General features: G+C 41.4%; 1 protein-coding gene across 1 annotated transcript in view; it reads left to right on the top strand.

Annotated features, from left to right (window-relative positions):
* Positions 1 to 22,808, top strand: part of GABRA5 (gamma-aminobutyric acid type A receptor subunit alpha5) — a 268,627-nt gene that overhangs the window by 182,320 nt on the left and 63,499 nt on the right. The window contains exon 6 of the mRNA XM_044285544.1: positions 10,572 to 10,715. Coding sequence (XP_044141479.1) covers positions 10,572 to 10,715 — 144 coding nt within the window. The remainder of the gene's footprint in view (positions 1 to 10,571; positions 10,716 to 22,808) is intronic.

The raw sequence follows: 22,808 nt of genomic DNA, 5'->3' as shown, positions 1-22,808 counted from the left end.
TGGTCCCCAGCTATTTTATACAAGGCCTGTATTTGAAGATTATGCCAGAGGACAGTATAGGGAAGAGATCCTTTTATTTCCTGCCATCTTCTAATAGTATCCCATGCCTTAGATAGTAGCTTTTTAGCTTATCTGTACTCCTCTGTACTCCCATTGGTCAATTGCCCCGATTCCAAAAATGTGAATAGGTTGTTGTAGGGGGATCTCCTCACCAAGGTAGTACACAATAAACTTTTCTCCCATTCACGATACAACTATAACTGGCCAGCTATAAAATAGCCCTTGAAATAGGGAATATTCAATCCTCCCTGTTCCAACAACCTATATAAGTATTCCAATTTAAACCTTACCCGCTTTCTTTCCCACAACAAATCGTTAATAATTCTCTCAATGAGCTTAAAAAAACTTATCCTCTATCCATATAGGTGAATTCCTAAGAATATAGAGGAGTTGGGGCAAAATCACCATCTTGACCAGGGAAACTCTATCAGCTCTAGATAAAGGAAGTTGGAGCCATATCCCTATTTTAGACCTGGGCGAGAGCATTTAAAAATGTGTTCCCCAAGAGGTCATTAAAAGACATCTAGAGGACACAGATTTTTTTTTTACTTGCACTGTTTCCACTGTAACTGGGGCATCAACAGGAGCCTCAGTTATAGGGGAAAACAGCCTCCTGTGGGGCATTCATTACACACAGGCAGAGCTTAGACCCTGCAGCTTTGCTCCTGCCCAGAGACACCTCGGCAGCTTCCTGCTCTCCCTCCCTACGCTCATGTACTGTTCTCCTGCCAGCATTGGAGAAGGCAGAAGCTGTAATAAACTACTCCTGTCTTCTCCTCAGTGTCCCTGATGTGTCTTACAGCAAGGACCCGACCTGCTCATGCTAGATTGCAGGAGCTTTAATCTCAGTGCTGTACAACGCTAGGATTAAAGAGCTGCTTGACCGTTTATATACCTGCTATCTGCACGGGGTATGTGCAGATAGGACGCATGTAGTCATTGGGCAGTCAGGAAGAGGTAGAACACTAAGTTGCAGCTTAAATTAGTACTTAACACGATCACAACCAGCACTTAAACCAGAAGTCAAATTAAAATGGAATGTTCACCAGGGCTAGGAATAGAGATGAGCTAAGTTTTGAAAAATTTGAATCGGCAACTTCGCCAAAGTTAGTCAAGAAATTTGATTCTTTACAAATTTATTCATAAGGAATCGTTATAAATCAGGTATATCCAGGCTATTCTCCCTTAGGGTACAGCCATACTAAGCAGCCATGCTGCAATCAGGTTGCGACCATGCCCCTGTAAAGAACTGTGCAGCCAATTAGCCCGCAGCTGGCTTTCATTTAATAATGAAGACTGCACTGTAGACTACTTCATTTTTAATGGCCGTGCTGGACCTTTAAACGGGGATTGTTGCTGGTATGGGGTTTTGCTGGTTAGGTGGGGGACAATATGCATATTATTGTTGTTCTTGCCTGCAATCTCCTGCAGGTTATTTGACAGTAAACACTGAATATTAATCAGCTCTGGCATACCCACTTCTCCAACCCCAGCACTCTCCTGCCCTTCAGGTGGGAACCCTTTTTCTGCCATCTGCTTTTCCTCCTTTTCCATATCATCTAATATCGATGAGAATATGTAATCAGGAACATCCAGCATCTCCTCTCTCTGTATCTTGCTGACTTTTCTAGGACATGGAGACTTTGAAGGATGATTTGGAAAAAGTAAAGCCAGCAAAAGATGAGGATGGTCACCATTAAGACCTGGCCCCCCCTCGGGGTGCAGACTGGATGGTATTGGTTAGCACACTGGCACTGGAATAATAAAGGCTTCCATCTTATTGGTTTTGAATTACATTTACGGATGATGTAGGAATAAGTAAATGTAGGAAGAAATAAATAAAACTGACGTAGCTTAAGTCTCTCTGCACGCACCCTCTCCAATATTCTTCTATTAATCATTTTCTGCAACACTGTCCCTAGCACATGAGTGCTTACCACATCTCTCCCTATGCTCAGCTCACAGGACAATGGCGGAGACCATGCAGGATGAGGGTTTTATAGGGCTGTGACATCACAGGGGATGGCTATCTTTGGATTGGCTGGCTGCAGGACATTATGGGTGATCTTGCAGTCCTGGTCTTCTTACTTTCACTTTGAAACATGTGCAGCCATCATTTTAGAAAAAACGTATTCGTTATCACGAAGCGTGAGGAAATTTGGATTCTTTTCAAATTGAAGTTTTGCTAAACTTCGGACTGAATTCCACTTCGAATGCTTTGCTTCGCTCAATACTAGCTAAGATACATAAACCTGTATTCCATAAACTCCTCTTAGTGGAAGCTGCAGTCAGGTAAAATGTTACGAACCTCACCAGGTAATAGTGACAAATCCCACAGAGTACCCAAAGATCTTCCACAGCGCCTACACTTGTTATACTCTTCCTCCAGTTTCTGTCTTCCTACTGGTTCGGGATTGTATTTACCTATCACGGCCCACAGCAGCATCCAGTTGCCAAGGCAGTCACTACCAGAAGATGAAGTCAGACCTAAAGGCCTATTTATAGGAGATTTGTCACCTTGCCTGATGTTTGAGATTCATCTTTTCCTGATTCCTGTTCCTGTGTGTTGTTATTGTCTCCAGTTTTAATCCTAATTCTGACCCTGGTTTGTGCCTGACCTTGCTCGTGTCTTGTCCCTTCTACTTTTATCCCTGTAGTTCTTCCTTTTTTTCTCACCATTGGCTAAGTTCACGACAATGCCACAGCTCTATCAGTGCTCCCATCAGCAAACTATGACTATCCTGAGGACCACAACCTGGCAATCCATGTACTGCAAATTCTACACCTTCTTGCAGTGGTTAAGGGTGAAGACCACAGGATTCTTTAGACTACCAGTCTGGCCTGTGTCAAGTGATTCGCAGCTTAAAGGGAACCTGTCAGCATAGTTTGCCATATTCAGCTAATTATATGGCACTGTAGATCACATCCCAGCAAAATCACTGTTGTCTTTTAGTGATGAGCAGCTAAGGCAATATTCGTTTTTGCGATATTTTGCTAAATTTTGGCCTAATATTCGTAATAAATTCTCAAATTCTAGAAGTCGTGATCTCCAGTCATTATTTTGTTGATTGAGAAAATTGGCAATATAATATGCGTGTATTGCGCGCGCAATACAGGATTGGGTCACTTTTGCTAAGTTTTTCAAACTGCTAGAAGTTTCCGGAGACTGGAGAAAATGCACAGTACAGTAATTCCTATCATACTAACTCACACCCTGCACTGGAACCTATCAGCTACACTATATCACTATCTAACCTACACTGACTATCTCCCACTAACTCTCTGTATTATATATATATATATAATGACACTGCTCTTTCTGTCAGAACTGCAAAAAATAGCAGAAAATGGCTGCTGCGGAGTTTGTTATACACTCACCTAAAGAAATATTAGGAACACCTGTTCTATTTCTCATTAATGCGATTATCTAGTCAACCAATCACATGGCAGTTGCTTCAATGCATGTAGGGTTGTGGTCCTGGTCAAGACAATCTCCTGAACTCCAAACTGAATGTCAGAATGGAAAAGAAAGGTGGGCTACAACAGCAGAAGACCCCACCAAGTACCACTCATCTCCACTACAAATAGGAAAAAGAGGCTACAATTTGCACGAGCTCACCAAAATTGGTCTGTTGAAGACTGGAAAAATGTTGCCTGGTCTGATGAGTCTCGATTTCTGTTGAGACATTCAAATGGTAGAGTCCGAATTTGGCGTAAACAGAATGAGAACATGTATCCATCATGCCTTGTTACCACTGTGCAGGCTGGTGGTGGTGGTGTAATGGTGTGGGGGATGTTTTCTGGGCACACTTTAGGCCCCTTAGTGCCAATTGGCCATCGTTTAAATGCCACGGGCTACCTGAGCATTGTTTCTGACCATGTCCATCTCTTCATGACCACCATGTACCCATCCTCTGATGGCTACTTCCAGCAGGATAATGCACCATGTCACAAAGCTAGAATAATTTCAAATTGGTTTCTTGAACATGACAGTTCACTGTACTAAAATGGCCCCCACAGTCACCAGATCTCAACCCAATAGAGCATCTTTGGGATGTAGTGGAACCTCCCGTTCCCTGGATGTGCATCCCTCAAATCTCCATCAACTGCAAGATGCTATCCTATCAATATGGGCCAAAATTTCTAAAAAAAATGCTATCAGCACCTTGTTGAATCAATGCCACGTAGAATTAAGGCAGTTCTGAAGGCAAAAGGGGGTCCAACACCGTATTAGTATGGTGTTTCTAATAATTCTTTAGGTGAGTGTATAGTAGGGGGTAGGCAGCTTTCCTATTGGTTGCTAGGGCTGTTGCTAAGCTCAGACACAGACATTGCAGCCTTATTATTGGCCCACAAGCAAGACGTAAGAGGATACTGATGAAAAAAAATCTAGAATATTTGCGATTATGAAGATATAGCACTATATTCTAAATCTTCACGAATTCTTGAAAGTGCCGATATTTGCTATTAAAAATTTGTGATTAGAATATTTGCGATCAACACTACTGTCTTTTTCTGTCTGCTTTGATATAGTTGCACTTATTATAGTTACACATATTACCTTTCCAGTGTTAAATAAGGGTCCTCACCGCCATAAGCCCTCCTATCTCACTTTGATTGACTTGCTCCATGTCATCCCTGGCAAGCCTAAAATCTTGTGTGTTCATAATACCTCCTGTTTGCCTTCCTTCTTGACATACGTATTGAGTTGTGGTGAACATACCTCAGCTTCGTGAACTCACTCCAGATGTCAGGAGAGAAGGAAAACAGGATTTATGGTGCACACCCAAAATATCAGATGCCCCGGTAATGACATGGAGCAAGCAATGGCATGGGCAGGCTAGTGGCAGTCACTCTGTGACTCGCCAATGAAAATTTTTCCAATGACTCCAGGCTCCTCATTTACATCATGAAAGGTATTATTTTAAAGTGTAATTAAATCAAAATGATAAAGCAGAGAGTTTGAAAAAGACATTGATGATTTTGCTGTGATGCGATAATCCACAACACCATATAATTAATCAGTTGAATATGGCAATCTGTGTTGACCTGTTTCCTTTGCTAAAGAATCCACTTTTTGGTATGCAACTGAAAATTCATTAAAAAAGCACTCCCACATTTTTTATTCTCTGACCTGTCAGAAAGATACATGATGTAAACTGTAATAAAGGTAATCTTCTTACCAGTGACTGTATTTGTGAGTTATGTCTTTTATTCTGATCCTCATCTGTGTCATGTGACCAGCAATCTGACTTTTCAAATAACACATAATCTTATGTGTGGACAGGAAGCCAGTTTCTCTATGTATTCCTATGGAAGCCTCAATGTCAGTCTCATAGGAATGTGAGAGGAAAGTAACAGCTAACAATCCTTTTTAATATGTCATTTCCTGTTTGTTTAATTAACTGATGATGTCATGACAAGGTGATCCTGCACCTATATATGTGATCAGATTTCATTCGTCATCATGCAGTTGAGAAAGGCTAGATGGGCCGAAAGGTCCTGTGAATATCCTATTGTGAGTTACAATAAAAGAATATACCAGATTGAAAACAATCATGCTGCTGGGATTTTCTTTGCTGAGTCTCATAGGAATGACAGAGAAGTAATTGACTTCCTGTCCTGTGTCAGTTGGAGATCAGAGTGCTGATACAGCTGAGGATCAGAAGGGAGGTTATAACTCACAAATACAGTTACTGGTAAGACGATTACCTTCACTACAGTTTACATTGTGTGCCTTTCTAACAGGTCAGAGAATACATTTTTTTTTGTGGAAGCTCTACTTTTATGAAATGAAGCAGGAAATTTGGTACTCCATATAAAAAAAATAAGCTATGACCACTATAAAGCTTTAGGGATCCAGGACTGTTTGGTCTGTATTTACCTTTACTGCATATCTTTTCCCTATGTCATTTTTTAGTTGAGGCACTATGTACTTTATATACAGTATATTGACTGAGGGCTGTGACTGATTACTTTTCCTCACAGCTTGGGAATTCTTATTGCAAAGTTATATGTAATATAATGTGACAGACCTGTGGAGATCATCCTGTGTGATTTAATGCTGCTTATGTATATGTCCAATGTAAGATTTTGTATTTCTATAATTCATGCTGTTCTGAGTCTAGTTTTGGGTAAGTGCTATTTCTAGGTAGCAGGTTGTGAGCTATCCTCATGCTGTGAGAATTCCAACAGTACCTGGCTGATCCATTATATCATCCCAACCTTCAATAGCATCCAAGATACTCATCTGCTGTTGAAAACATAAAGCTATTGTCATACACTAGTTGCAAAATTTCCTGTGATCGAAAATGTAATTCTATGCATCTGAATTCATCTGTGTGGATTTCTATAAACCCCATTTAGATGAATGGTACAGCTGCAGAAATGTCTGCAATAAATCTGCTGTGTGTACATATTCCCCAATGGTGCTGTTTGCAGCAGCCTGCATTCAGAGAATAAATCTTATGCTGATAGTCCATGCTCATTGCAGCTGCAATCCTCCCAGGTGCCGTTTTCTCAGCCACTCTGAGACTCCGAATCCATACTCGCTAGTGTCTACTGCCTGTTCGGACTAGCCACTGGAGTAGTTTTGATCTCCTCATCATGCAGGGTGAGACCTGCTTCCTGCTGGCAGTGAGTTTCACTACCCATTGGGTGTACATTCTCTCTCTGGCTCTGAAAGGGCAAGTGCATGCACCTTGTGCTTCCCCAGCCTATGGCATCAATCCCTGTGAGAAGGTGCCTGGGTGATAGGTTCTAATATGCTAGTTTCCAGCAAAGGTATGCCATTTGCCTGTTTTACTGTTCTGTATCCAAACATCTGACTGCTTTCATGATTTGATCTTTCTCTGTCTGACCTGAATCTTGTCTGATCTTCAATTTGACCCTGAGCTGTCTACTCTGATCTTAGGCTACTTTCACACTTGCGTTCGGGGCTCCGCTTGTGAGTTCCGTTTGAAGGCTCTCACAAGCGGCCCCGAACGGATCCGTCCAGCCCTAATGCATTCTGAGTGGACGCGGATCCGCTCAGAATGCATCAGTTTGGCACCGTTTGTCCTCCGCTCCGCTCAGCAGGCGGACACCCGAACGCAGCTTGCAGCGTTCGGGTGTCCGCCTGGCCGTGCAGAGGCAAACGGATCCGTCCAGACTTACAATGTAAGTCAATGGGGACGGATCCGTTTGAAGTTGACACAGTATGGCTCAATTTTCAAACGGATCCGTCCCCCATTGACTTTCAATGTAAAGTCAAAACGGATCCGTTTGCACTATCATGAAAAATTTTGTTCATGGTAATGCAAACGGATCCGTTCTGAACGGATCTAGGCGTTTGCATTATAGGTGCGGATCCGTCTGTGCAGACACCAGACGGATCCGCCCTGAACGCAAGTGTGAAAGTAGCCTTAGACTGCTCATCGGATTACAGTTACTATGGCCTGTTCTTGACTATGGTTTTGCCTGATATCTTGGTGCTCCACACCAGTGGCTCTTAACCCCTGTGGGTTGGCATTCACTTGAACAGACACTACTCCAAGAGGTAGCAGCCTGGTGGTTCCCCTGCAGTAGAGTCCAGATCCCTATACAAGGATTAGAAGGTGACAACCAGGGAGGCACTTAGATAACATGCTTAGGAGTAGTCCCAAGCTAAATATGAGCTTGAACATGATATGAAAATGAACATGAAGTGTCCAGGAAAGGATACATTTGTGTCATGTCACCATGCACACTGCACTGCCCTTACTCACAGAAAGAAAGTCTAATACTGGACTCTGATTCTTTGTATACAGTCTGATTAGTCAGTCACTTTCTAAATCTGTGCTCTGCATTTTCTAAAGAATTAGGCTTATACGCATTTCAGCATTTTCTATTCTAATCCCATTGAAGTAATATAAGAGGTAGTTTAGGAGAATTTTAGAAGATTATTTGAAGAGCTTCAAGGTCTGAGGCCCTCAAGTATGTTAAGAAAGTACCATTGTTCATGTAGGCTGGCATACTTTAAGTCTTTTCATCCATAATCTTAGATGTATAGTTCCATTACACACTAGAAATGTATTATATCATTAAGGTAAACAGATCAATAACAAGGAATTATCTGCAATATTGCATCATATAGATTTCAATAAAAATTTCCACCTCCTTGTAATTCTCTATGTAAGTTTTTAACATAAAAAATATTTTTTTTTAAGATTTAAACATTTGGGAAATCTCTGGCCATGTCTTTCCTCGTTTACTGGATAGAATCTACTAATTACAAAGCTAATCTCTCTGATTAGATTTGGCAATTATGTTAATTGCTTACCACAGCATTTGGTAGCTGTCATTTTGTAAGGATGTTAGATCTCTATCTTTGTGCTGCGCTCACATTAATTGGTGTCAAAACGAAGTAAATCAATACAAAATAAACCAGTAGGTCAAATTTAATGGGAGCATACTATATATTCTTACATTTCAATAGTTGTACGATGTGCTAACTAAACTAACTGCATTATGTCTACAAATAGCAAAGGCCTATGCATATTTAGGTGTCCTTCTCACACCATTTTTAGTGGAATTTTTTAATTGTGAACAACACCACATGTTTTTACAAGCTTTTTTGGTGGGGTTTTTAGACACTTTTTTTTCATGCATTTATATATTGTAAAAAGTTGCCTATAGAAAATTGCATGAAAAAAGACCACACCTAGAGCTTTGGAAAAAAAAAACACAATGAGCCAAAATTATATTTAATTATTGACTTACAATAAAATACTGAAAAATACTGTAAGAAAACTCTTTGAAATTTGAATATGTTTCATGTTATAATTTCAGAATAAGCTGCCCTCAGACCTGTACTGTTAACAGAATGTTTTCATCAAAAAAGGTTGTTTCTACTAACATGATTATATTAGGGGCTTTGAATAGACAATTGCTGCACATGGAACTCATGAAAAACCTTTTTCACTAATGTATTCCTGTGTGCTAATCCTCTGTTGCAGTGTCCCCAAGACATTGCTTACTGTACTGTGATCTCGGATTGAACTAGGTTAAATGTGAACCCTGATGAAGACTAAGCATGGGACAGGGATGATTTTCCATTTTCGTTTTTCCCTGCCTTCCCAGAGACATAACTTTTTTTATTTTTCCATTCACATAACCCAATGTGAGGGCTCCTACAGATATGTGTGATGGCAAATTTTTTGATGGACAATCTGTTTTTGTTAATACCATTTGGGATGTGTATGACTTTTTGATCACTTTTTTATGCAATTTTTGTTGGGAGGTAAAGTAATGAAAAAGCGGCAAATCGGCCATTTAATTATTTTTTCTTGTAAGCCATTCACCACATAGAAAAAGTTTTTTTTATATTTTAATAGTACAGCTGTTTTTGACATGCGGTGATGACAATGAGGTTAATATTTTTTTTACTGTTTTAAGTATTTTTATAAAAAAAAATGGGAAAGGGTGGGGATTTTAATTTTAATTTATTTTTTTATATTTAAAAAAAAAACTGTTTTATATTTTTTTCGGTCCCCAAGTGGACCACAAAATGCAATCATCAAATTCCATTACCCTACACAAATTGCAATTTTTTCCAATATCCTATACAGAAATAGCTATATTACAATTCAGTGCTGACTCCAGCTGTCCTGAATTTTAATATACAAGTAATGAACCTGGGAGCTTAGCACAGGCCCAGCAGTCTCATTACTTACAAGGAATGCCTTCCCTGTTCTCCACCTGGGGTAGGTGTTACTGCTCGTAAAGTGCATGCACATTTGACCACGGCATCTGAGGGGTTTATTATCCATGATCGGCATTACCACTAATCGCCAACATTAACTACGAATGTCTGCTGTATGTCTGCTGTATGTCTGCTGTATGAAACTGTAGGCACCCACTACTCTCTCCACTCTGCAGCAGGCTCCATCTTTAAAGACACGACATATGCCATAAATGCACATGTGAAGGGGTTAAAACTGCTTTAGATGTGGTTTATTATTATTTATAATACAATATTGGTAATCTTGCTTAAAAGGGTTGTCCAGCTTTGGGGGCCTTTCTGCCAGACCACCTACCTATACTTACCTGCTCCCTGCTGCCAGGTTACAGCTCGTTTGGTCCTCCGCTGCTATTGATGCAATCAAGTTCCCACTCAAACTTCTGGTTTGACGGGGGTCACGTGTCAAACTGACCGCAGCGGTAACATGTGCCCCATGTGTCATGTCATTAGATCAAGTGACACATGGGGGACACATCACCCCTTCCACCAGACATTCTCTGCAGGGCACATCCCTGTCAAACCAGAAGTTTACAAGCAAGGACTGCAGAATCTTAGTGGCAGCCGGGGACTGAAGGAGCTAGGACCGATCACCGGGAACCAGGTAAGTATGCTTCCTGGAAGTATGCTGTGGGGACGTCTGGCAGAAAGGTCCCTAAAGCTGGAGAACCTCTTCAAACAAGCAAGTACATTGCTATTTTTAACACAATGGATATTAACTAACTTATTTTGAATACTTTTTCTTTATTTAAAGATGCATATCCTAACTCAGAATTGAGGTATGAATGGACCAATGTGACCCACAAATCTGTGGTAGTGGCAGAGGATGGCTCTCGTTTAAACCAATATCATTTGATCGGGCAAACTGTTGGAACTGAAAATATCAGCACAAGTACAGGTAAGGAAGGTTCCTAAAGAGGTTTCCCGGGTTATAAAAAAAAAAAATCATATGATCACTGTTCACTAGGTGATTCCACAATATCTCAGAAGTACTGTAGTATATTATTTTTTTATATTGACTGTCTTGACCAGTCCTGTAATGCACCTTTATTTTGATGTTGCTTGGGCTTGCTGTGGGTGGGATTTAAAGGGATGTGAAGGACTAAAGTTCTTTACATGGCTATTCATAATTCCTCACCCTTGTCTCAGACCTTACCTCTTTTTATAAAAACATGCATTTCTATTAAAAATACTGCTATACTTACTCCCTTACCTACTCCCTGTCTGCTCTGCTGCTCTTTTACTCATTGTCTCTCCGTTATTTTCTGTGCACCACATGAAAGACAATTCATCCAGAGAGTGGGGAGATGACAATATGTTGAGTTATGTATATATAACGATGTATATATTATGCGACACAGTGAGGGTTGCCTGCTAGATGGGAGGTGTTTTCCTCCCAGTATGTGCTGCTTGACTGATTAACAGCCAGTTATGGTCAAGCACTGGCCCGGATCTCATATGCCGGTCCGGGCTTTGCGGACTCTGGTCTGTCTTAGGCTACTTTCACACTGCCGTTTTGTCTTTCCGTTTGTGAGATCGGTTCAGAGCTCTCACAAGCGGTCCAAAACGGATCAGTTTTGCCCTAATGAATTCTGAATTGAAAAGGGTCCGCTCAGAATACATCAGTTTGCCTCCGTTCTGCTTTGGAGGCGGACACCAAAACTCTGCTTTTAGCGTTTTGGTGTCCATCTGACGAAACTGAGCCAAACGGATCCGTCCTGACACACAATGTAAGTCAATGGGGACGGATCTGTTTTCACTGACACAATAGAAAACTGATCCGTCCTCCATTGACTTTCAATGGAGTTTATGACTGATCCGTCTTGGCTATGTTACAGATAATACTAACTGATCTGTTCTGAATGGATGCATGCGGTTGTATTATCTGAACGGATCTGTCTGTGCAGATCCATGACGGATCCGCACCAAACACGAGTGTGAAAGTAGCCTTATAAACCAGCTGAAGTGCAGTAGGTCTGGCCCTGTATAAGGGGTTGTGCCTTGATGAATGTTTGTGACCTGTCTGGAGGAAGACAGGTCAACTAAATCCTGGACTTGAACCTTTGTGTGGAACTGTTTGCAAGGTGTGAACACACACCTGGACTTGGACTCTTTATGCAGTACCTGCAGCATGGTGTGAACTGAACACCTGGATTTACAACTAAGGTGAAGTTGGTCATGTGCTGTTAAACATTCCAAGTGTGAATAAAACACTGAAGTCTGATTAAGAACTGTTTCTGTGCCTCTGTTCTGCATTCACTCACCCTGCCTACCAGAGCGAATCCCCACTATATATATACTGTGGGGATTCGCTCTGGTAGTTAGGACTAGTGGATGCAGTATAGAGGCAAAGTACACAGTTCTTGAATCAAACAGCAGTGTTTATTCACACATTGGTGTATAACAAAATGCAGATCAGGTGTATCACAAAACACAGTCCATAAACAATAAAAGTCACCTTTTCTCCTGGGTGTTAATTCACACCCTGTTAGCAGTTCATCAAGTCCATTGGCGGCCTGTTTACCTTCAGAGGGGTCTGATATCCCAGCACAGCCCTCATTTCACAGCACACAGACAGCTCCACTGTCAGAGGGAGGTAAATCCACCACACCTGGCAGTGCTGGCTGGTTTTTATGCCTGGCAAAACCTGGCCTGGAACATGGGGAGTTGTTACCCATCCAGCACTTTGACTACTCCCAGTAAGAGCCGTCCCAGGTCAGCTCTGACAGCCATGCTAAATCTCACGGTGTGAATTAGCAATGGCGATGCTGACACATAAAATACCGACTCTTACTTCAACGAGGCCAGTAACCTCGGTGACACATGCCTTCCATCCACGATGATTCCAGGTACCTTCTTACAATATATATATGTATATATATATATATATATATATATATATATGACTGTATGTATGTATGTATGTATAGGAATCTAAAGGAATCTGCACCGTCACATTTACAATCACAAAATCCAGGTGTCTGGAAGGTCTTAGACCAGGTTTCAGCTCTCTAGCAAAATATGGCATTAGCCATCAGAAGCCATTTTTCTTTACTGCTGTAGGTCAGCTTTAAAGGGGCAGGGCACTGTTAAGGGAGCAGAGTGCTGTGGAGGTCACAGTTAAGGGGGCAGGCCGCTTTGGAGATCACTGTTAAAGGGGCATACCGCTGTGGAGGTCACTGTTAAGGGGGAGGGGGGTGCTGAGGCGGTCACTGTTAAAGGGGCGGGCACTGTGGAGGTCTCTGTTAAGGGGGCAGCGAACTATGGAGGTCACAATTAAGGGGATGGTCCACTATGGAGGTCAGTGTTAACCCTTTGAGGACCATAAGATTACCGCCATCAATATAAAAATAATTGTATTTTTTTCCCTTTAAGAATGTATCTGAACAATAGCTAGATCCATTTGTTGATAAGAACTAATATTTTATATTATAGAGAATAGGAATAGAGCTCTGTGGAGGTCACTGTTAAAGGGGTGGGTTATTGTGGAAATCACTGTTAACAAGACAGGGTACAGTGGAGGACACAAATAAAGGGCTGGCTGCTGTGGAGGTCACTGTTAAAGGGGGTGGACACTGGAGGTTACTGTTAAAGGGCGGGGGACTGTGGAAGTCACTATTAAAGGGGCAGCTGCTGTGGAGGTCACTGTTAAAGGTGAGGGCTCTGTGGATGTTACTGTTAAGTGGGCAGGCCACTGTGGATGTCACTTTTAAAGGGGTGGGCACTGTGGGGGTCACTGTTAAGGGAGGAGGGGACTTTGGAGGCCACTGTTAAATGGGCAGCTGGGTACTGAAAAGTCATTGTTATGGGGGCGGGGTACTGTGGCAGTCACTCTTAAAGGGGCATTCGCTATGGAGGTCTCTGTTAAGGAGGCTGGGAATGGTGGAGTTCACAGTTAAGGGGACTGTAACCTATGGTCAGTGTTAAGGGGCAGGTACTGTAGAGGTCACTGTTAAGGGGGCAGGCCCCTGTGGAGGTCACTGTCAAGACGGTGGGATGCTGTGGAACTCACTGTTAAAGGGGCAGGCTACTATGAAGGTCAAAGTTAAGGGGGTGGGCTGCTGTGGAGCTCCAATTTTAAGGAGGTGGGGAACTGTGGGGTTAGGAACTGCTGAACACAACTTGTCTTACTCCAATGAGGCTCAAAAGTGTTACGGTTACAAATCGTACTGCAATGAGGTTCCAAAGTATAGTGGTTACTAAAGATACCACAAGAAGGCTCTGAGGTTACAGCTCTCTCAGTTTTACTGAGGGCACAATACTTAAACACAGCGTTACCCAACGGATGGCACTTATTTCACCCTCATCTCTGGAGACAAGTGCAACACCTGAGTTCATTGCATCAACTCAAGGGAGCCACTTCTTCAGACCTCCCTATCTCACACCACTGGACTTTTCTTCCCAGATCTGTTGTGTGGACCCAGTTTCTGAGTCTGCAACCCAGGCATCATATCAGAAGAAACAAACTATACCCGCTGTTGACAGTAGTGATCGGTTTCATCAACTCTACTATAGCACCACCTTCTAGTGGCATCACAGCCACAGCTCACTAGGAGTCCTTCCTCCCCTTAACAATTAGCTAGTAGGCGTTTACAAAAAATAATTATATGTGTTTAAATTTTGGTTTACCGTTAAATTAGATGCAATTCAACGGTAAATCTTTAATCACAACTGGATATGATGCAAAGTATCTCTTGTTACTGTATCTATAAAAAAAAAAATCCTTTCATAGTAAAACCTACGTCTAATAGAACAGCTGAGCCTTGAAGTTCCTTTTATTTTGTATTTTTGGATCACCTTTTGAGATATTATGAATTCATTTGCAACTGAGCTCAGTATCAGGAAATACTCAGCATGTGTCTTCCCTGCCTGTTTGCTGACAGTGGTTACAGCTTGCTTTGATGAAGCAGCAATGTGTGATCTATATGTAGCAACACAGATGGACATATAACATATTTCCCATGTTCAAAAGACAATCAGAGGAGACCCGCGCTGCCTCACAGAGTATAATGTGAAGTACACTGAATAACACTCCAAGGAGTGTGTCGCTGCTGGTCTATAATAGGGAATAAATTGCCTAAACCCTAAAAGAAGTGAGTCAAATCAAAGAACAACGTAATAAATAGACCGCGCTGACTGTACAGTGTGCAATAATAGCTAATAGTTAAAATCTTAATAGCACATTAGATGATATCCGCTACTGTGTCCACCATTACTGGTTAAAGCAACGTCCAGAGTCAGTACAAGTTGGTGAGCTACTAAATGGTAAACCTGTATAGGTTAGGAAAGTATATGCGTATATAGTGACTTGCCTGTAATGAGATGACTTTCAGACTCCTTCCTAATCTTCCTGGTGCTTGTACTGTACGATAGCTGTGACTCTTCAGGTTTCCTCTACAAGCGCGCGCGGTCCCGGTCGGTGACTCGTGCGCGCGAGGGAAACCCTGGCTGGTGATCCACGAAGACGCTGCTTCTGTGTGACGTCACACTAGGGATGGATGCCTTCTCGGACCAAAACACTTCCTAGGCATCCATCCCTAGTGTGATGTCACACAGAAGCAGCATCATCGTGGATCACCAGCCAGGGTTTTCCTCGCGCACACGAGTCACCGGCTGGGACCGCGCGCTTGTAGAGGAAACCTGAAGAGTCAACTGTCACAGCTATCGTACAGTACAAGCACCAGGAAGATTAGGAAGGAGTCCGAAAGTCATCTCATTACAGGCAAGTCACTATATACACATATACTTTCCTAACCTATACAGGTTTACCATTTAGTAGCTCACCAACTTGTACTGACTCTGGACGTTGCTTTAACCAGTAATGGTGGACACAGTAGCGGATATCATCTAATGTGCTATTAAGATTTCAACTATTAGCTATTATTGCACATTGTACAGTCAGCGCGTTGTTCTTATATTTCCCATGTTCTTACTCTTTTGACCATGGCACCTAGCTGAAAATTGCCATTGTTACTTCTTGTGAATTAATTTACCAGGCACAAATATGTTCTACTACAGAACTTGCAGCTAAAGTGTTGTAGAATAGGTTATTAATATAAATAACACTTTTGGCAGGATTTGCTGACCCCCCACTAATGGAGTGTCTAATTACGGTAATACTGGTTTATCATATATTGAACATTTCAAATCTTCTGTACTCCTCCTCCAGTTGTCTATGGAACAGGTGCGGGCCACAGCAGTAGAATTTAGGAGAACATGTGTGGTCGCAGACAGGGTAAATGGGTACCTGATTCTCACAGAGTTAATAATTGCTGTTGAGAGCTCATTATGTGCCCGGTCAACAGCAGAGAGAAGGTCTTGATTGGCCACCTGGGGCATTGGCTCACCGGGAAATTTCCCTGTAGGGTCTATGGCTAATCCACCCCTGTCTATAAGGGACCATTCTTTACAATTGTAAGTGCTGTTACATAAAACTTGGGGCTAGTTAAGAAAATCTTGGGAACAGGTAGTGGAATAGTGGTGGTCCTAAAGAACCGGCAGAGGTGCCTGTGCATGGTAAAACAAAATATTCGGCTTCAGGCAGCATGACATGCCATCCATTTGGCTGCCATGGGAAGGTGTTAAGTTGGACATCTCATTGCTGTGGACATATAAACTAAGCAGCAGATTTATCAAAACTGGTATAAAGGATAACTGGCTTAGTTGCCCATAGCAACCAATCAGATTCCACCTTCCAAAGGAGCTGTGTAAAATCAAAGGTGGAATCTGATTGGTTGCTATGGGCAACTAAGCCAGTTTTCCTTTACGCCAGTTTTGATACATTTCCCCCAAAGAACTTTGGGGGGCTACTGAATCGCCAATACAAACAATGGGGAATTTGAGAGTTTACTACAGCTGATTTGGTATTTTTAACTATACACAACTATTACGGGGGATGAAAGGACCCCTTTAACATCCACCAGACCCTTCTCTGCTGTGTTTGTATTTGTCCCTTTTCTCTGCAGTTAATGTCCTTTGACTTGAGTATTACATTTAATGGACTGGACATTCAAAGTCATTCCTGGTGGGGAACAAGAATTATTGAGTATAATACACAGGGAATAAGCAGGCACCCTGGAGCTTGTGATGGACAATGAACAACATCCCCAGTGAGATCTCATGCATCAGTGTTAATAGCTGTGATATTGCTGCTATTAAACTGATAACTACAGAAACCCAGCATGAAATTCAGCTTCTATTGCTGGTCATAATCTTGAATCACATCTCTTTATCTGAAGCCAACTCCAGGTTTATGTGTTTCGAAAAAACTGTTTCAGTCCTATGTGTCATTAAGGCCAGACACATTTGTGATAGTCAGCAAAGCCACACGGGGAGTGAAGGCAAACATCAGATCAAGATAAATGGGATAATATAATTGTTTAGAAATTCCTTTTTCGTTAACAGCATGTATCAGAAAAGGATTATAGGGGTGTCTCCGTGCGGCAAATGTCATTTATCATGTAGAGAAAGTTAACACAAGGCACTTACTAATGTATTGTCAATGTCCATGTTGCTTCCTTTCCTGGCTGGATTTATTTTTCCATCAGATTTTACACTGCTTGTTTTCAGAGGTTATGACTACTGCTGCAGCGCAGATATAATGTGGCTGGGAAGGAAGCTGCTACTCATGCGCACCTATGCACACTCCCACGGTTCTGGGCCACCAGAGAGGCCAACGCATTTTACTATAGTGTAAAATCATGGCCACCTTTGCTGGATTCCAGGGTTCACATAACCCCTGGGTACAAGCAGTGTATAATGTGATGGAAAAATGAATCCAGCCAGCAAAGGAAGCAATATGGACAATCATAATACATTAGTAAGTGCCTTGTATTAACTTTCTCTACATAATAAATGCCATTTGCTAAAGTGAGACACACATTTAAATACAGTGGAATTGTGGGGTGATAGCAGCTTACTGATTATAATACTGATGACCATTCTGCATTCCATTTTCTATATTCAAAATTTTCATGCAGTGTCGCAGGTCCAAGTTACATGAAAGTGTAAAGAAAAAAGTCAGTTAAAAGTGTTAACTATGGAGTATGATTCGTTAAGGGGGAGCAATGAGGACAAGATGCACCGTACATTCATTGTGATTGAGGTGCCATATGGCATTTTAGGATTTAAAGTTTCCTTCTACCCAATTTAACTAAAGATTATAGTGAAACCAGAATCCATGATTGAACACCTTGCTTTAGTCGATGTCCCAGACAGGGTTTAGCTGTATTCTGCTGTCAGACATACGACGTAACAGCTTAGTTGACAATCTGCATTATGCCCTCAAATCCACAAGGATTCTTTTCCAATTCATATAAATAGGGTTTTATAAAACTCCAGTCACAAACCTCGTACTGTACATTGTTTCAGGTTTTCTGTGCAGAATCTGCCCTCAAAATTGCAACACGTTTGAACTATATAAATGTGGACCTGTGCTACGTTATGGTATGCTCTGATATGAAAGTTGGTTTTGCATTAACTAGACATTACAATTCTCTTCAATGTGTAGAATTCTCCTCACTAGCCAAGGGATTACACAGGAAGGAGGGGTATGAGGCTTCAAGTCTGTGTGAGAGAGGGAGGGGGAGCTGCAGGAAAGGAGAACATGGTAAAGATCTGACATCTCACTGGGATGACTCTTACCACTTGGCAAGTAACTCCAAAAAATGCCGGGCTCTCAGCACAAGTGTTGACGTGGAGGCATATCTACCAACCAAAACCAAAAATATCTCTAGCACAATTCATCATTAAATACGTTTTATTAGTAAGTCAATCTTCAATAAATAATTAAAAGCTTCAGACTGATATAACAGTTAGCAGTGATCAGAAGTCCAAGAGAGGATATATAGGGGAACGCCACCATATCAGGTCATAGTCAATCCACAATTCTAAAGCAAAAAAAGAGACAATTTAACCCAACAACATGTAAAAAATGATTGCGATAGTACAGGGACTCCAGAGGAGCATTCACTAAAATAACAAATTTGCAACACGTATGAAGCATGTAAGTATGGACTTATGCTATGTTATGGTATGCATTAAATAGACATTACAATTTTTTTTTTAATGTTCAGAATCCTCCTTACTAGCCAAGGGACTAGACGGGGAGGAGGGGTATGAGGCTGCAAGTCTCTATCCCTCAGTGTCTGTGTGAGAGAGGGAGGGGGAGCTGCGGGAAAACATCTCATTGGGATGACTCTTACCACTCAACAAGTAAGGAGAAAGAACATTTTTATTTACAAAAACCATCCGAGGGAAGCAAAATACACATAACTTACAAAATTTGCATCAATCACTATAATAAGCAAATATAAAGCAATTTTTGTAACATATCATGTTGAAGAAAATGCCTCTTATTCACTTATGACTCTTGATTGGATCATTTACCCCATTCACTTTCAATTTACTGCTAAAATCCATCTTTAGAGATGGACTAAGGGAAGGGGAGGAGAAGTGAGTTGCTGGAGGGAGACAGAGGCACAGACACACAGAGATGATACTGCTGATTCTAGTGAGCTAGATAGGGTAGCAGGACTTCCTTTTTTCTGTATTTTGTGTATGGGAGCCAGTGTAGCAAATAGTCTCGACCCCTTCTGGAGCTGATGTTTGGGAAAACTGACAATTAGAGATGGAGCTTGTAGATGGGGAAAACTAGTGATAATGGTTAGAAATGAGCGAATCGAAGTCCACGAATTTCAGGATAAATGACATTCGCCGCAAAGCCGAATTTCCTTGTGCTTCGCAGTAGTGAATCGATTTAACCTGACATAGTGTAAAAAACAAACAAACAAAAAATACTTAGCTGATCCATTTGCTCGTGACAGAACGGCCACAGCCATCCTGCTTAAAGATCTCGGCCAAAATCCATGACCTTCAAGCAAGATGGCGGAGGCCAGGCCCGTTGCGAACAAATGGGTTAGGTAAGTATTATTATTTAAATTTTACACTGTTATATTAATATCAGATGCCGTGATCATGTATGAACATAGCATCTGAGGGGGTACAATGACGGCGAGCGGAGCAATCGCAGCTCCCTGTCATTGCACCCACTACTTACAGAATTACTTAAAGTCATTCATCACAAAGCGTTTTTTTTAGCCAAATCCAATTTTTTTATACTTCACGCATCACTAATAATGACATCAGATACTGTCATTCCTCATGTATACATATGACAGTTTATCCTAAAGGTTCCCTGAAATGACAGGTCTGCTTTAAGTTTTTTTTCATGGTACACCCATGGTATAGCGGTTATTTTTATTTTTTTGTTTTTTTTTAAGTTAATTTCTACATACAGACGTGGACAAAATTGTTGGTACCCTTTGGTCAATGAAAGAAAAAGTCACAATGGTCACAGAAATAACTTTAATCTGACAAAAGTAATAATAAATTAAAATTCTATAAATGTTAACCAATGAAAGTCAGACATTGTTTTTCAACCATGCTTCAACAGAATTATGTAAAAAAATAAACTCATGAAACAGGCATGGACAAAAATGATGGTACCCCTAACTTAATATTTTGTTGCGCAACCTTTTGAGGCAATCACTGCAATCAAACGCTTCCTGTAACTGTCAATGAGACATCTGCACCTCTCAGCAGGTATTTTGGCCCACTCCTCATGAGCAAACTGCTCCAGTTGTGTCCGGTTTGAAGGGTGCCTTTTCCAGACTGCATGTTTCAGCTCCTTCCAAAGATGCTCAATAGGATTGAGGTCAGGGCTCATAGAAGGCCACTTTAGAATAGTCCAATTTTTTCCTCTTAGCCATTCTTGGGTGTTTTTAGCGGTGTGTTTTGGGTCATTGTCCTGTTGCAAGACCCATGACCTGCGACTGAGACCAAGCTTTCTGACACTGGCTAGTACATTTCTCTCTAGAATTCCTTGATAGTCTTGAGATTTCATTGTACCCTGCACAGATTCAAGACACCCTGTGCCAGACGCAGCAAAGCAGCCCCAGAACATAACAGAGCCTCCTCCATGTTTCACAGTAGGGACAGTGTTCTTTTCTTGATATGCTTCATTTTTTCGTCTGTGAACATACAGCTGATGTGCCTTGGCAAAAACTTCGATTTTTGTCTCATCTGTCCACAGGACATTCTCCCAGAAGCTTTGTGGCTTGTCAACATGTAGTTTGGCATATTCCAGTCTTGCTTTTTTATGATTCGTTTTCAACAATGGTGTCCTCCTTGGTCGTCTCCCATGTAGTCCACTTTGGCTCAAACAACGACGGATGGTGCGATCTGACACTGATGTTCCTTGAGCATGAAGTTCACCTTGAATCTCTTTAGAAGTCTTTCTAGGCTCTTTTGTTACCATTCGGATTATCCGTCTCTTAGATTTGTCATCAATTTTCCTCCTGCGGCCACGTCCAGGGAGGTTGGCTACAGTCCCATGGATCTTAAACTTATGAATAATATGTGCAACTGTACTCACAGGAACATCTAGTTGCTTGGAGATGGTCTTATAGCCTTTACCTTTAACATGCTTGTCTATAATTTTCTTTCTGATCTCTTGAGACAGCTCTTTCCTTTGCTTCCTCTGGTCCATGTCGAGTGTGGTACACACCATATCACCAAACAACACAGTGATTACCTGGAGCCATATATATAGGCCCAATGGCTGATTACAAGGTTGTAGACACCTGTGATGCTAATTAGTGGACACACCTTGAATTAACATGTCCCTTTGGTCACATTATGTTCTGTGTTTTCTAGGGGTACCATCATTTTTGTCCATGCCTGTTTCATGAGTTTATTTTTTTACATAATTCTGTTGAAGCATGGTTGAAAAACAATGTCTGACTTTCATTGGTTAACATTTATAGAATTTTAATTTATTATTACTTTTGTCAGATTAAAGTTATTTCTGTGACCATTGTGACTTTTTCTTTCATTGACCAAAGGGTACCAACAATTTTGTCCACGTCTGTATATGCTTTTCTCAGTTTGTATGTATCCACGAAACACAGACACCGCAAAATAGACAAGAATAGGACATGTTCTATCTTTTTTAGATAGAATGGACACAGGTGTGGACAGCACGTTCCAATGCAATGGATCCACATTTTTCCTGATATCAAGGTTTCCCTCACCCACCCCTGTCTCCTGCATTTTGATTCGCATTCTCTCAGGCAGGAAACGTCATCCCCAGGTCTCAGTACATCCGACGCAGGCACCGTTTATTAAGCTGCAGGAGGCAGGCGGGGAAACCTTGACTCAGAGACAGGGGTGCATCACCAATGAGGCCAGGTGAGGCGATCGCCTCATGCAGCAGCAGGTGGGGGCAAGAGGGGGGCAGCGGAAGGGGCATGGGCAATGAGCGCTTTCATTGTGGCGTAGGGGTTAGGTTAAAAAATTGCATTTGGCGGCGCGATTTCAGTTTTTGCTTCAGGCAGCAGAAAGACTAGGTGCACCCCTGCTCAGAGGGGTAAAACGCCGGCCTTCTTAATTTGAATAGACTCATTTTCATATGGCAGGAAGAAGATTAAAAGTGCATTTACTAGTTAGAATAGCGCAACAAGAACTGCTTCTAGAGGCCCATGAGAGCATGAATAAGATACTTTGGCAGTTAAAATTGCATATCCAATATGTCAGGTTTAATTTAAGCAATTTTAACCAGTAATTGAACTAATGTTTGTACTTTGGCGGTTGATTGCTGTGTCAGATTTATTTCTGCTCTGAATGATAATCTAAGTCTTTGTACATTGTAATGTTTTGCATAAAGCTTTACATACACGACAAGTACTAGTTGTTATGAAATTTAATTAATCTTTTTTTTTCTATTAAAATTATATTGAATTGTGCATGAAATGCAGAGGCAGGCTGTTATTATCTGTAGGGATATACTCCCAAAAATATGCACGACTGTAATGGCATTGCTAGATGCACAGTGTATAGTCATTTTTACAAATGTAATTATATTAATGATATATTTTAACCAGGGATGTAGTTATAGGGTTCTACAGGTAGCAGTCAGACCCAGAACCAGCAT

Source organism: Bufo gargarizans, chromosome 3, assembly GCF_014858855.1.
Source record: "Bufo gargarizans isolate SCDJY-AF-19 chromosome 3, ASM1485885v1, whole genome shotgun sequence".
NCBI classification, from domain to species: domain Eukaryota; kingdom Metazoa; phylum Chordata; class Amphibia; order Anura; family Bufonidae; genus Bufo; species Bufo gargarizans.
Note: the sequence above shows the minus strand (reverse complement) of the source record. Positions and strands in the feature narration are given on the sequence as shown.